At 37.2% G+C, this 17,827-nt stretch overlaps 1 protein-coding gene across 1 annotated transcript in view; it reads right to left on the bottom strand.

The window, feature by feature from the left end:
* Positions 1-13,041: 13,041 nt before the first annotated feature.
* The window catches only part of LOC115416858 (B box and SPRY domain-containing protein-like), a 36,075-nt gene continuing 31,289 nt past the window's right edge, over positions 13,042-17,827 (bottom strand). Inside the window, exons 12-13 of the mRNA XM_030130737.1 lie at positions 15,636-15,778; positions 13,042-13,712 (exon numbers count right to left, since the gene is read on the bottom strand). Of these exons, the coding sequence (XP_029986597.1) occupies positions 13,141-13,712; positions 15,636-15,778 (715 nt within the window). The 3' untranslated portion in view covers positions 13,042-13,140. The remainder of the gene's footprint in view (positions 13,713-15,635; positions 15,779-17,827) is intronic.

The raw sequence follows: 17,827 nt of genomic DNA on the forward strand, positions 1-17,827 counted from the left end.
ATATACTGTGTATACTGTATGTATACTGTGTATATACTGTGTATATACTGTATGTACACTGTATGTATACTGTATGTACACTGTGTATCTACTGTATGATACTGTATGTATACTGTGTATATACTGTATGTACACTGTGGTGTATACTGTATGTATACTGTGTATGTATATGTGTATATACTGTATGTATACTGTGTATATACTGTAATACTGTGATACTGTATGTATACTGTATATACTGTGTATATACTGTATGTATACTGTATTTATACTGTGTATATACTGTGTATATACTGTATGTATACTGTATGTATACTGTGTATATACTGTAGTATATACTGTATGTATACTGTGTATATACTGTATGTATACTGTGTATATACTGTATGTATACTGTATGTATACTGTATGTATACTGTGTATATACTGTATGTATACTGTATGTATACTGTGTATATACTGTATGTACACTGTATGTATACTGTGTATATACTGTGTATATACTGTATGTATACTGTATGTATACTGTGTATATACTGTGTATGTATATTGTGTATATACTGTGTATATACTGTATGTATACTGTATGTATACTGTGTATATACTGTATGTATACTGTATGTATACTGTATGTATACTGTGTATATACTGTATGTACACTGTATGTATACTGTGTATATACTGTGTATATACTGTATGTACACTGTATGTATACTGTGTATATACTGTGTATGTATATTGTGTATATACTGTGTATATCCTGTATGTATACTGTATGTATACTGTGATATACTGTATGTACACTGTATGTATACTGTGTATATATGTGTATGTATATTGTGTATACTGTATGATACTGTATGTATACTGTGTATATACTGTATGTATACTGTGTATATACGTGTATATACTGTATGTACACTGTATGTATACTGTGTATATACTTGTATGTATATTGTGTATACTGTGTATTACTGTATGTATACTGTAATGATACTGTGTATATACTGTATGTATACTGTATGTATACTGTGTATATACTGTGTATATACTGTATGTATACTGTATTTATACTGTGTATATACTGTGTATATACTGTATGTATACTGTGTATATACTGTGTATATACTGTATGTATACTGTGTATATAATGTGGATATACTGTATTTATACTGTGTATATACTGTGTATATACTGTATGTATACTGTGTATATACTGTGTATATACTGTTGTATACTGTGTGTATACTGTGTATATACTGTGTATGTATATTGTGTATATACTGTGTATATACTGTATGTATACTGTGTATATACTGTATGTATACTGTATGTATACTGTGTATATACTGTGTATATACTGTGTGTATACTGTATATGTGTATACTGTGTGTATACTGTGTGTATACTGTATATATACTGTGTATTATGTATATACTGTATGTACACTGTATGTATATACTGTATGTACATGTGTATATACTGTATGTATAGTATGTATACTGTATGTATACTGTGTTATACTGTATGTACACTGTGTGTATACTGTATGTATACTGTGTATGTATATGTGTATACTGTATGTATACTGTGTATATACTGTGTATATAGTAGTATACTGTGTATATACTGTGTATATACTGTGTATATACTGTATGTATACTGTATATACTGTGTATATACTGTATTTAACTGTATGTATACTGTGTATATACTGTGGTATATCATGTATGTACAACTGTGTGTATACTGTGGTATAATTACTGTGTATATACTGTCATGTAACACTGTAATGTATACTGTGTATATACTGGTGTATATACTGGTAGGGACACTGTAAATGTATACTGTATGTTATACTGTGTATATACTGTATGTACACTGTAATTATACTGTATGTACACTGTGTATATACTGTATGTATACTGTATGTAATACGTGTGTATATACTGTATGTAAACACTGTGTGTATACTGTATGTATACTGTGTATGTATATTGTGTATATACTGTATGTAGACTGTGTAATATACTGTGTATAGACTGTATGTATACTGTAAATGTATACTGTGTATATACTGTGTATATACTGTATGTATACTGTATAGACTGGGTATATACGGTAGGTTATACTGTATGTATACTGTGTATATACTGTGTATATACTGTATGTACACTGTGTGTATACCTGTGTATCAACTGTGTATATACTGTATGTACACTGTATGTATACTGGTATATACTGTGTATATACTGTATGTACACTGTATGTATACTGTATGTACACTGTGTATATACTGTATGTACACTGTATGTATACTGTATGTACATGTGGTTATACTGATGTTACACTGTGTGTATACTGTGTATATACTGTGTATATACTGTATGTACACTGTAGTATATGTGTATATACTGTGTATATACTGTATGTACACTGTGTGTATACTGTATGTATACTGTGTATGTATATTGTGTATATACTGTGTATATACTGTATGTATACTGTGTATATACTGTATGTATACTGTATGTATACTGTTATTATACTGTGTATATACTGTGTATATACTGTATGTATACTGTATATACTGTGTATATACTGTATGTATACTGTATGTATACTGTGTATATACTGTGTGTATACTGTATGTATATTGTGTATATACTGTGTATATACTGTATGTACACTGTATGTATACTGTATGTACACTGTGTAAATACTGTATGTATACTGTATGTATACTGTGTATATACTGTGTATATACTGTATGTACACTGTGTGTATACTGTATGTATACTGTGTATGTATATTGTGTATATACTGTGTATATACTGTATGTATACTGTATGTATACTGTGTATATACTGTGTATATACTGTATGTATACTGTATATACTGTGTATATACTGTATGTATACTGTATGTATACTGTGTATATACTGTGTATATACTGTATGTATACTGTATGTATACTGTGTATATACTGTGTATATACTGTATGTACACTGTGTGTATACTGTGTATATACTGTGTATATACTGTATGTACACTGTGTGTATACTGTATGTATACTGTATGTACACTGTCTATATACTGTGTATATACTGTATGTATACTGTGTATATACTGTGTATATACTGTATGTATACTGTGTGTATACTGTGTATATACTGTATGTACACTGTGTGTATACTGTGTATATACTGTGTATATACTGTATGTACACTGTGTGTATACTGTATGTATACTGTATGTATACTGTGTATACTGTGTATATACTGTGTATATACTGTATGTATACTGTGTATATACTGTGTGTATACTGTATGTATACTGTATGTATACTGTGTATATACTGTGTATATACTGTGTATATACTTTGTGTATACTGCGTATATACTGTGTATATACTGTATATACTGTGTATATACTGTATACACACAGTATATACACAGTATACACACAGTATACATACTGTGTGTAGTGCACTGTGCATATACTGTGTATATACTGTATGTATACTGTACGTATACTGTATATACTGTATGTATACTGTACGTATACTGTGTGTATACTGTGTATATACTGTATGTATACTGTGTGTATACTCTATGTATACTGTATGTATACTGTGTATATACTGTGTATATACTGTATGTATACTGTATGTATACTGGGTGTATACTGTATGTATACTGTGTATATACTGTATGCATACTGTATGTATACTGTGTGTATATTGTATGTATACTGTGTGTATACTGTGTATATACTGTATGTATTCTGTATGTATACTGTGTATATACTGTGTGTATACTGTGTTTATACTGTATGTATACTGTGTATACTGTGTGTATACTGTATGTATACTGTGTGTATACTGTATGTATACTTTGTATACTGTGTATATACTGTGTGTATACTGTGTGTATACTGTGTGTACACTGTATGTATACTGTGTATATACTGTGTATATACTGTGTGTATACTGTATGTATACTGTGTATACTGTGTGTATATTGTGGATATACTGTATGTATACTGTATGTATACTGTGTGTATACTGTGTATATACTGTATGTATACTGTGTGTATACTGTATGTATACTGTGTGTATACTGTATGTATACTGTGTATATACCGTGTGTATACTGTGTGTATACTGTGTATATACTGTATGTATACTGTGTATATACTGTATGTATACTGTGTGTATACTGTATGTATACTGTGTATATACTGTGTATATACAGTATGTATACTGTATGTATACTGTGTATATACTGTGTGTATACTGTATTTATACTGTGTGTATACTGTGTGTATACTGTGTATATACTGTATGTATACTGTATGTATACTGTGTGTATACTGTATGTATACTGTGTGTACACTGTGTATATACTGTATGTATACTGTGTATATACTGTATGTATACTGTGTGTATACTGTGTATATACTGTGTGTATACTGTGTATATACTGTATGTATACTGTATGTATACTGTGTGTATACTGTGTGTATACTGTATGTATACTGTGTATATACTGTGTGTATACTGTATGTATACTGTGTATATACAGTATGTATACTGTATGTATACTGTGTGTATACTGTATGTATACTGTGTATATACTGTGTGTATACTGTATTTACACTGTGTGTATACTGTGTGTACACTGTATGTATACTGTGTATATACTGTGTGTATACTGTATGTATATTGTGTATACTGTGTGTATACTGTGGATATACTGTATGTATACTGTATGTGTACTGTGTGTATACTGTGCGTATACTGTGTATATACTGTATGTATACTGTGTGTATACTGTGTATATACTGTGTGTATACTGTGTGTATACTGTGTATACTGTGTGTATACTGTATGTATACTGTATGTATACTGTGTGTATACTGTATGTATACTGTGTATATACTGTGTGTATACTGTGTGTATACTGTATGTATACTGTGTGTATACTGTGTATATACAGTATGTATACTGTATGTATACTGTGTGTATACTGTATGTACTGTGTATATACGTGTGTATACTGTATTTATACTGTGTGTATACTGTGTATATACAGTATGTATACTGTGTGTATACTGTATGTATACTGTGTGTATACTGTGTATATACAGTATGTATACTGTATGTATACTGTGTGTATACTGTATGTATACTGTGTATATACTGTGTGTATACTGTATTTATACTGTGTGTATACTGTATATACAGTATGTATACTGTATGTATACTGTGTGTATACTGTATGTATACTGTGTATAACTGTGTGTATACTGTTTATACTGTGTGTATACTGTGTATACAGTATGTATCCTGTATGTATACTGTGTGTATATGTTACTGTGTATATACTGTGGTATACGTGTTATACTGTGTGTATACTGTGTGTACACTGTTGTTATGACTGTGTATATACTGTGTGTATACTGTATGTATATTGTGTATACTGTGTGTATACTGTGGATATACTGTATGTATACTGTATGTGTACTGTGTGTATACTGTGCGTATACTGTGTACTGTATGTATGTGTGTATACTGTATATACTGTGTGTATACTGTATACTGTATGTATACTGTGTACTGTATGTATACTGTGTGTATCGTATGATACTGTATGTATCTGTGTGTATACTGTATGTATACTGTGTATATACTGTGTGTATACTGTGTTATGTATGTATACTGGGTGTATACTGTGTATATACAGTATGTATACTGTATGTATACTGTGTGTATGTATGTATACGTGTATATACTGTGTGTATACTGTATTTATACTGTGTGTATACTGTGTATATACAGTATGTACTGTGTTTATACTGTATGTATACTGTGTATACTGTGTATATACAGTGTGTATACTGTATGTATACTGTGGTATACTGTATGTATACTGTGTATATACTGTGTGTATACTGTATTTTACTGTGTGTATTCTGTGTATATACAGTATGTATACTGTATGTATACTGTGTGTATACTGTATGTATACTGTGTATATACTGTGTGTATACTGTATTTATACTGTGTGTATTCTGTGTATATACAGTATGTATACTGTATGTACACTGTGTAAATACTGTATGTATACTGTATGTATACTGTGTATATACTGTGTATATACTGTATGTATACTGTGTGTATACTGTATGTATACTGTGTGTATACTGTGTATATACTGTATGTATACTGTGTGTATACTGTATGTATACTGTGTGTATACTGTATGTATACTGTATGTATATTGTGTGTATACTGTATGTATACTGTGTATATACTGTGTGTATACTGTGTGTTAACTGTGTTATACGTGTGTATACTGTGGTATACTGTGTATATACTTTGTGTATACTGTGTAGTATACTGTGGTGTATACTGGTGTCTACTGTGTGTATACTGTGTATACTGTGTATACTGTGTGTATACTGGTGTGTACTGTGGTAGACTGGTGTGTATACTGGGTGTATACTGTGGTGTATAACTGTGTGTATACTGTGTGTATACTGTGTGTATACTGTGGTATACTGTGTGTGTACTGTGTGTATACTGTGTGTATACTGTGTGTATACTGTGTGTACTGTGTATACTGTGTGTATACTGTGTGTACTGTGTATATACTGTGTGTATACTGTGTGTATACTGTGTGTATACTGTGTATATACTGTGTGTATACTGTGTATATACTGTGTGTATACTGTGTATACTGTGTGTATACTGTGTGTATACTGTGTGTTTACTGTGTATATACTGTATGTATACTGTGTGTATACTGTGCGTATACTGTGTATATACTGTATGTATACTGTATGTATACTGTGTATACTGTGTATATACTGTATGTATACTGTGTGTATACTGTATGTATACTGTGTGTATACTGTGTGTATACTGTATGTATACTGTGTATATACTGTGTGTATACTGTGTGTATACTGTATGTATACTGTGTGTATACTGTGTATATACAGTATGTATACTGTATGTATACTGTGTGTATACTGTATGTATACTGTGTATATACTGTGTGTATACTGTATTTATACTGTGTGTATACTGTGTATATACAGTATGTATACTGTGTGTATACTGTATGTATACTGTGTGTATACTGTGTATATACAGTATGTATACTGTATGTATACTGTGTGTATACTGTATGTATACTGTGTATATACTGTGTGTATACTGTATTTATACTGTGTGTATTCTGTGTATATACAGTATGTATACTGTATGTATACTGTGTGTATACTGTATGTATACTGTGTATATACTGTGTGTATACTGTATTTATACTGTGTGTATACTGTGTATATACAGTATGTATACTGTATGTATACTGTGTGTATACTGTATGTATACTGTGTATATACTGTGTGTATACTGTATTTATACTGTGTGTATACTGTGTGTACTGTGTTGCAGGAGGTTACTGCATCCATTCGTCTGTTAATTTGTTACGTATGGAATTGTCTTGCATTTCTTTCAGTGTGCAGACGTGTATTTCTTTCAGTGTGCAGACATGTGTATTTCTTTCAGTGTACAGACGTGTATTTCTTTCAGTGTACAGACGTGTATTTCTTTCAGTGTGCAGACATGTGTATTTCTTTCAGTGTACAGACGTGTATTTCTTTTAGTGTACAGACGTGTATTTCTTTCAGTGTACAGACGTGTATTTCTTTCAGTGTACAGACATGTATTTCTTTCAGTGTACAGACGTGTATTTCTTTCAGTGTACAGACATGTGTATTTCTTTCAGTGTACAGACGTGTATTTCTTTTAGTGTACAGACGTGTATTTCTTTCAGTGTACAGACGTGTATTTCTTTCAGTGTACAGACATGTGTATTTCTTTCAGTGTACAGACGTGTATTTCTTTCAGTGTGCAGACGTGTATTTCTTTCAGTGTACAGACATGTGTATTTCTTTCAGTGTGCAGACGTGTATTTCTTTCAGTGTGCAGACATGTGTATTTCTTTCAGTGTACAGACGTGTATTTCTTTCAGTGTACAGACATGTATTTCTTTCAGTGTACAGACATGTGTATTTCTTTCAGTGTACAGACATGTATTTCTTTCAGTGTGCAGACATGTGGGCTGTGTTCTACCTTTAAATGTGTATTTCTTCTTCTGTTCTCTCATATGTTCTGGTTCTGTTCTTTCTCTCTTGTACAGTCTGTGTGTGACTTCAGTTTTAAAGGAGCTGATGGTTTAATCGCTTTGATTGATCCTTATTCATTAAAGCAACATCATGTTCCTCTGTGTGTATTTATATTTATATGACATATATAGTCTGTGGGAAACTGTCAGTTATCTGAGTATAAATAATACACAGACTGAAAGGGTCAATGTAATCAGATTCCTTGGAGTAACTATACAAAAGTGCAGTTGTTGTAGTTCATGGAGGTGTGGCTGAAAACTGACAGAACTAATACAAATCCAATCAACATTATTCAGAAAAGGCCAATAGCACTGATCAATACAGTGTCCTATAGAGAACACACTCATCAGTTTAGGATCAAACTAAAAGTTTTAAAGTTCGGTAACTTAGTCGACTTTAAAACAAAACAATTCATGTTGAAAATTGAAAAAATCTGTTGCCTGTTCATATTCAGAGCTTGATTAAAATATGGGAAATTATTTCTAATTTCAGAGGAAGTCATGTGTTCAATAAACCTTCTGTTAGAACAAATATGAACATATATGAACACATATGAACACATATGAACACATATGAACAAATATGAACACATATGAACACATATGAACACATATGAACAAATATGAACATACGAACACATATGAACACATATGAACAAATATGAACAAATATGAACATATATGAACACATATGAACACATATGAACAAATATGAACATATATGAACACATATGAACACATATGAACAAATATGAACACATATGAACACATATGAACAAATATGAACATATATGAACACATATGAACATATATGAACACATATGAACATATATGAACAAATATGAACATATATGAACACATATGAACACATATGAACAAATATGAACACATATGAACACATATGAACAAATATGAACATATATGAACACATATGAACACATACGAACACATATGAACACATATGAACACATATGAACACATATGAACAAATATGAACACATATGAACACATATGAACAAATATGAACATATATGAACACATATGAACACATACGAACACATATGAACACATATGAACAAATATGAACATATATGAACACATACGAACATATATGAACACATATGAACATATATGAACAAATATGAACATATATGAACACATATGAACACATACGAACACATATGAACACATATGAACAAATATGAACATATATGAACACATACGAACATATATGAACACATATGAACATATATGAACACATACGAACATATATGAACACATATGAACACATATGAACAAATATGAACACATATGAACAAATATGAACATATATGAACACATACGAACATATACAAACACATATGAACAAATATGAACACATATGAACACATACGAACATATATGAACACATATGAACAAATATGAACCCATATGAACATATATGAACACATATGAACAAATATGAACACATACGAACACATATGAACACATACGAACACATATGAACATATATGAACACATATGAACACATATGAACATATATGAACACATATGAACACATATGAGCACATTTAGTCTGTGTTGGAGGACATGTTTGGAACCAGTTCAGTCCTGAGTTCACAGACTGTCCAACACTATTTATGTTTAAAACTAGGTTTAAATGTCATGAAAACAGATGCAGAATGTGAATGTTCATTTTTCCACTCAAACTATTGAATTTAGTTTTTGGTTGTTTCTATTGTTTCTAAACTAAAGGCGTTGGGATCTATTGTATTTCATTTGTTTGCTGATATGAATGGGGGGTCAGCAGAATGATGTTGGCCTTCAGCCTATTCCTTTACAGACTCTGGAGTTTTTAAACATTGGATCTGCAGAAATGTCTAATGTTTGAAATGTCTGAATAAACACAACTGAACTGAACTGATCTAATGATTGAAAATCATCTAAAATCATCATTTATGTCAAATTATTGAAATTCATAATCACACGTTTAAATACTGACAGTGGGTCCAGTTCCTGTGGTTCCACTGTTTCATGGGCAGTGGAAGAACTATTGGTTCCATCTGTGGAAACTGTTACTGAGATAAAGGATGAGATTAAATAAACCTGAACTTAGCCTGGTCTGGACCAGGTTAACTCCACAGAATAAATCTCCATGGTAACTGATATCAAAACATATCCTGCTTTCCCCTATCCTGCTTTTGTGAAACCGGATCATGGATAAGTTGAGCCAGGATAGCCCACATATCCCGGCTTAATCCCTTATCCTAGTTTGGTGGAACAGGCCCCAGGTCCTTTGGGTCTTGACCCACAGCTCAGGACCACAGGTGAGGGTCTGAACGTAGACTGAGGGGAAATCCAGAGCTTCTCCTTTAGGCTCAGCTCCTTCTGAACCACAACAGACCCGTACAAGCACTGCAGACGCTGCACCCACCCACCTGTCAATCTGAACCTCCACCCACCCACCTGTCAATCTGAACCTCCACCCACCCACCTGTCAATCTGAACCTCCACCCACCCACCTGTCAATCACACACTCCACCCTTCCCTCACTGTGAACCAGACCCACATACTGGAACTCCACTGGGGTCAAAGACTCCCCACCGACAGACCACTTTTATCTGGTCCAGAACCATAGACTTGGATTTGGAGGTGCTGATCCTCATCCCACTGGCCCAAATAATAATAATAATAATAATAATAATAATAGTAATAATAATAATAATAATAATAATAATAATAATAATAATAATAATAATAGTAATAATAATAATAATAATAATAATAATAATAATAATAATAATAATAAGCTGATGTGACCAGTTTAATTCTATTTTCATGTCCTTTTTGGTCCACATTTGTCCACCTGGTCTTGGGTCCACCAGGTCTTGGGTCCACCAGGTCTTGGGTCCACCAGGTCTTGGGTCCACCTGGTCTTGGGTCCACCAGGTCTTGGGTCCACCTGGTCTTGGGTCCACCTGGTCTTGGGTCCACCTGGTCTTGGGTCCACCCGGTCTTGGGTCCACCCGGTCTTGGGTCCACCAGGTCTTGGGTCCACCTGGTCTTGGGTCCACCCGGTCTTGGGTCCACCAGGTCTTGGGTCCACCAGGTCTTGGGTCCACCCGGTCTTGGGTCCACCAGGTCTTGGGTCCACCAGGTCTTGGGTCCACCTGGTCTTGGGTCCACCCGGTCTTGGGTCCACCAGGTCTTGGGTCCACCTGGTCTTGGGTCCACCCGGTCTTGGGTCCACCAGGTCTTGGGTCCACCAGGTCTTGGGTCCACCCGGTCTTGGGTCCACCAGGTCTTGGGTCCACCTGTGACTTTAATGGGCTGATTCCACTCCTGGTTTCAGCTGTGGTTCACATGTGGATCAGAAGCTCCTCTTCAGTTTGTGAAAGTCCAACAGCTCAGACTGTCGGACTAAAGACGACGTTCATGACTGAACAGAACAGACGGAACCCAAACAGATAAAGGATTCCATTTCATCTGGAAGAAAAACCACATCCATGTTCATTCTATGGGAGTAACACACACACACACACACACACATTAATGAGTCCCAGGTGGTTTTTCATGGACACACTGTTTCTTCTCCAGATGCTTCTGGCTCCATGTGCTGTTTGAACAGAAACTCCAAACGTTCTTTTTTCTTCCATTTGAAACTAAAGTCACATTTGTTTCCACTTTTTCCTGAATGGATTCAACTGTTTTCCGATCGGTTTTGTTGACGTTACTTTGACCTTGTTGCGTCTTTAACATCATTTTGTTTCCTTCATTTTCCTCTTTTCATCTTGTTTGATCATTTTTGTTTATATTGTTTTCTTTTTCTGCTGACTTTACTTTTAAGTCAGTTCATCTTTTTCCATCTTCCACTTCTTTCATCCCTTTTGTCTGATTTTCATTTGCATCATTTCTGTTTTCATCTTGTTTGATCATTTATGTCGTCTTCATCTGTTTTTGTTTACATCATCTGTCTGGTTTGTTTACATCATCTGTCTGGTTTTGTTTACATCATCTGTCTGTTTTTGTTTACATCATCTGTCTGGTTTTTGTTTACATCATCTGTCTGGTTTGTTTACATCATCTGTCTGGTTTGTTTACATCATCTGTCTGGTTTGTTTACATCATCTGTCTGGTTTGTTTACATCATCTGTCTGTTTTTGTTTACATCATCTGTCTGTTTTTGTTTACATCATCTGTCTGTTTTTGTTTACATCATCTGTCTGGTTTTGTTTACATCATCTGTCTGTTTTTGTTTACATCATCTGTCTGGTTTGTTTACATCATCTGTCTGGTTTTGTTTACATCATCTGTCTGTTTTTGTTTACATCATCTGTCTGGTTTTGTTTACATCATCTGTCTGGTTTTGTTTACATCATCTGTCTGGTTTTGTTTACATCATCTGTCTGTTTTTGTTTACATCATCTGTCTGGTTTTGTTTACATCATCTGTCTGTTTTTGTTTACATCATCTGTCTGGTTTGTTTACATCATCTGTCTAGTTTTTGTTTACATCATCTGTTTTTGTTTATGTTGTCTTCGTCTTGTTGCATGTGTTGTTTTCATCTTGTGTTTTTAATCATTTTCATTCGTTTTTGTCTTTTTCCATCTTTCTTTTTCTTTTTTGTTCCTTTGATCTTGTTGCATCATTTTCTTCTTTTCATTTTGTTTAATCATTGACATCGTTTTCATTTTGTTGTCTTTGACATTGTTTTTATTTGCATCATTTTCGTTGTTTTCTTTATTTAGAAGTAGAAATAATCCTCTCGTTTCTTCAACTTTCACTCAGAATCAAAAACCTTTAAACTTCGTAGAAATAATGACGTTACATTTATTGTGATAATTATCGATATTGACGGACATGAGCGTTCCCGCCCTGCCCCGCCCCGCCCCAGTGTCTACATTCATACATTCCAGGATCATTTGCGTCCATTTGGCGTCCGTCACAGATCGCTGGTTGGAGACGGAGCGCCGCAGATGATGATGGGCTTGGTGTTGGTGCCGCCGTGGTCGTGACCCGGACAAACGGCCAGATGGAGGCGGTCGGTAAACGTCCCCGCGCAGAAGGTGAACAGCGGCGTCATGGCGTCTGCCTCCAGAAACGTCACCGTCCCGGCGGGGACGCTGCACAGGATGCCCACCCGGCTGAAGCGCTTGAGCACGGGCAGCTGGCGGGGAACGCCGCCGTGCCACGCCGTGTACTCGCCGTCGAAGAACTCCACGCACCAGGATTCGGTGCCGCGGCCGAGCCAGCAGTCCTCGGAGGGGCCTTTGCGCGGGATGGCGGCGTATGTGACGCCCAGCTCCCAGTACGTCTTCCCCGACACGTCCACCTCCCAGTAGTGGCGCCCGAAGTCCACGCCCTGCGAGCTGACGGCGTTCAGGGTGGTGTCGAAGCGTTCGGGGACGTCGGGAACGTCCTGCCAGGCGTCGGTGTAGGTGGCGCTGTCGCCGCGGGGGGAGATGATGAGCTTGGGGTGGGCGGAGTCTGGATTCAGATGCACCTCGCTGGAATCTGAGAATCAGAACGAAACATTTAATACGACAACGAACGGAGACGCAAGAAAAAAAAAACAAAAACGAAAGAAACAAAAGACAAGGACGGAGCGGACGAGACGGAAAACTGAAGCAGGATTCAACCAGAAAAACACTCACCCCCCCCACCAAAGCAGATCAGCCCCCCCCACCAAAGCAGAACAGCCCCCCCCCCCACCAAAGCAGATCAGCCCCACCCCACCAAAGCAGAACAGCCCCCCCCACCAAAGCAGAACAGCCCCCCCCCCCACCAAAGCAGAACAGCCCCCCCCACCAAAGCAGATCAGCCCCCCCCACCAAAGCAGATCAGCCCCACCCCACCAAAGCAGAACAGCCCCCCCCCCACCAAAGCAGAACAGGACCCCCCCCCCCACCAAAGCAGATCAGCCCCACCCCACCAAAGCAGAACAGCCCCCCCCCCACCAAAGCAGAACAGGACCCCCCCCACCAAAGCAGAACAGGACCCCCCCCACCAAATCAGAACAGGACCCCCCCCACCAAAGCAGAACAGCCCCCCCCCCACCAAAATGTAATCATTTGTTCCTTGTGTCAGTATCAACATTTACTGAAAATTTCATCCAAATCCATCCAGAACTTTTACACTTATCTGGCACACAGACAAACAAACAAACAAACAAACAAACAGACAAACAAACAAACCAGATGAAAACAGAACGTCCACCGTTCCACTTAGCAGACATAAAAACACACACACACTCACATATATGTGAATATATATATATATATATATATATATATATATATATATATATATATATATATATATATATATATACACACGACCAATCAGATGAGTTCAGTGGATGTTTGGTGGATTTGTGGTGTAAATTATTTTTGTGTATTCTAGTGGATTTTCGGTGCATGTTTGTAGGATATATGTTGTTCTATATGTTCTATATGTTATTCTATATGTTCTATAGGTTGTTCTACAGGTTGTCGGTGGACTGACAGCTCCTGATCACAGTCCTGATGACCAGCGTCTACATGTTCTATATCTTCCATAGGTTCTAAAGGTTCTATATGTTCTATAGATTCTGTATGTTCTATATGTTCCATAGGTTCTAAATGTTCTATGTGTTCCACAGGTTCTATATGTTCTATAGGTTCTATGTGTTCCATATGTTCTATAGGTTCTGTGTTCTATATGTGCTATGTGTTCCATAGGTTCAATATGTTCTATATGTCCTATAGATTCTATGTGTTCTATAGGTTCTATATGTTCCATTTGTTCTATGTGTTCTATAGGTTCTATATGTCCTATAGGTTCTATGTGTTCTATATGTCCTACAGGTTCTATGTGTTCTATATGTTCTATGTGTTCTATATGTTCTATAGGTTCTATGTGTTCTATATGTTCTATAGGTTCTGTGTTCTACGTGTTCTATAGGTTCTATGTGTTCTATATGTTCCATTTGTTCTATGTGTTCTATATGTTCTATATGTCCTATAGGTTCTATGTGTTCTATAGGTTCTATGTGTTCTATATGTCCTACAGGTTCTATGTGTTCTATATGTTCTATGTGTTCTATATGTTCTATGTGTTCTATATGTTCTATGTGTTCTATATGTTCTATAGGTTCTATGTGTTCTATATGTTCTATAGGTTCTGTGTTCTACGTGTTCTATAGGTTCTATGTGTTCTATATGTTCCATTTGTTCTATGTGTTCTATAGGTTCTATATGTCCTATAGGTTCTATGTGTTCTATAGGTTCTATGTGTTCTATATGTCCTACAGGTTCTATGTGTTCTATATGTTCTATATGTTCTATAGGTTCTATGTGTTCTATATGTTCTATGTGTTCTATATGTTCTATAGGTTCTATGTGTTCTATATGTTCTATAGGTTCTGTGTTCTACGTGTTCTATAGGTTCTATACTGACAGCTCCTGATCACAGTCCTGATGATGGGCGTCTGGGCGCTGATCAGCAGCAGCAGGTTGGAGCTCAGCTGGATCATGTGATCGGCTTTAGCCTGGTCCAGGTTCACACTGCCAGGGTCGGTCCGGTTCAGAACCTCCGCCACCCTGGAGGGGGTGGAGCAAAGACAGGAAGCACAACAAAGGTTACAACTGGAAGGGGCGGAGCATAAACAGGAAGCACAATAGAGGTTACAACTGGAAGGGGCGGAGCATAAACAGGAAGCACAAGAGGTTAAAACTGGAAGGGGCGGAGCATAAACAGGAAGCACAACAGAGGTTACAACTGTTCACAACGTTAAGAACAGGACAAGTTTATGTACAGACGACCGAAGGAACATCCGACTGAACCAGAGGAACATCCCACTGAACCAGAGGAACATCCCACTGAACCAAAGGAACATCCCACTGAAGCAAAGGAACATCCCACTGAACCAGAAGAACATCCCACTGAACCAGAGGAACATCCCACTGAACCAAAGGAACATCCCACTGAACCAGAGGAACATCCCACTGAACCAAAGGAACATCCCACTGAACCAGAGGAACATCCCACTGAACCAAAGGAACATCCCACTGAACCAGAAGAACATCCGACTGAACCAAAGGAACATCCCACTGAACCAGAGGAACATCCCACTGAACCAAGGAACATCCCACTGAACCAGAAGAACATCCGACTGAACCAGAGGAACATCCGACTGAACCAAAGGAACATCCGACTGAACCAGAGGAACATCCCACTGAACCAAAGGAACATCCCACTGATCCCACTGAACCAGAGGAACATCCCACTGAACCAAAGGAACATCCCACTGAACCAAAGGAACATCCCACTGAACCAAAGGAACATCCGACTGAACCAGAGGAACATCCCACTGAACCAGAGGAACATCCCACTGAACCAGAGGAACATCCCACTGAACCAAAGGAACATCCCACTGAACCAAAGGAACATCCCACTGAACCAGAAGAACATCCCACTGAACCAGAGGAACATCCCACTGAACCAAAGGAACATCCGACTGAACCAGAGGAACATCCCACTGAACCAGAGGAACATCCCACTGAACCAAAGGAACATCCCACTGATCCCACTGAACCAGAGGAACATCCCACTGAACCAAAGGAACATCCCACTGAACCAAAGGAACATCCCACTGAACCAGAAGAACATCCGACTGAACCAGAGGAACATCCCACTGAACCAAAGGAACATCCGACTGAACCAGAGGAACATCCCACTGATCCCACTGAACCAGAGGAACATCCCACTGAACCAAAGGAACATCCCACTGAACCAGAGGAACATCCCACTGAACCAGAGGAACATCCGACTGAACCAAAGGAACATCCCACTGAACCAAAGGAACATCCCACTGAACCAGAGGAACATCCCACTGAACCAGAGGAACATCCCACTGAACCAGAGGAACATCCCACTGATCCCACTGAACCAGAGGAACATCCCACTGAACCAAAGGAACATCCCACTGAACCAAAGGAACATCCCACTGAACCAGAGGAACATCCCACTGAACCAGAGGAACATCCGACTGAACCAAAGGAACATCCCACTGAACCAGAGGAACATCCCACTGAACCAGAGGAACATCCGACTGAACCAAAGGAACATCCCACTGAACCAAAGGAACATCCCACTGAACCAGAAGAACATCCGACTGAACCAAAGGAACATCCCACTGAACCAGAGGAACATCCCACTGAACCAAAGGAACATCCCACTGAACCAGAAGAACATCCGACTGAACCAGAGGAACATCCGACTGAACCAAAGGAACATCCGACTGAACCAGAGGAACATCCCACTGAACCAAAGGAACATCCCACTGATCCCACTGAACCAGAGGAACATCCCACTGAACCAAAGGAACATCCCACTGAACCAAAGGAACATCCCACTGAACCAAAGGAACATCCGACTGAACCAGAGGAACATCCCACTGAACCAGAGGAACATCCCACTGAACCAGAGGAACATCCCACTGAACCAAAGGAACATCCCACTGAACCAAAGGAACATCCCACTGAACCAGAAGAACATCCCACTGAACCAGAGGAACATCCCACTGAACCAAAGGAACATCCGACTGAACCAGAGGAACATCCCACTGAACCAGAGGAACATCCCACTGA

This window comes from Sphaeramia orbicularis, unplaced genomic scaffold (assembly GCF_902148855.1).
Source record: "Sphaeramia orbicularis unplaced genomic scaffold, fSphaOr1.1, whole genome shotgun sequence".
NCBI lineage: Eukaryota > Metazoa > Chordata > Actinopteri > Kurtiformes > Apogonidae > Sphaeramia > Sphaeramia orbicularis.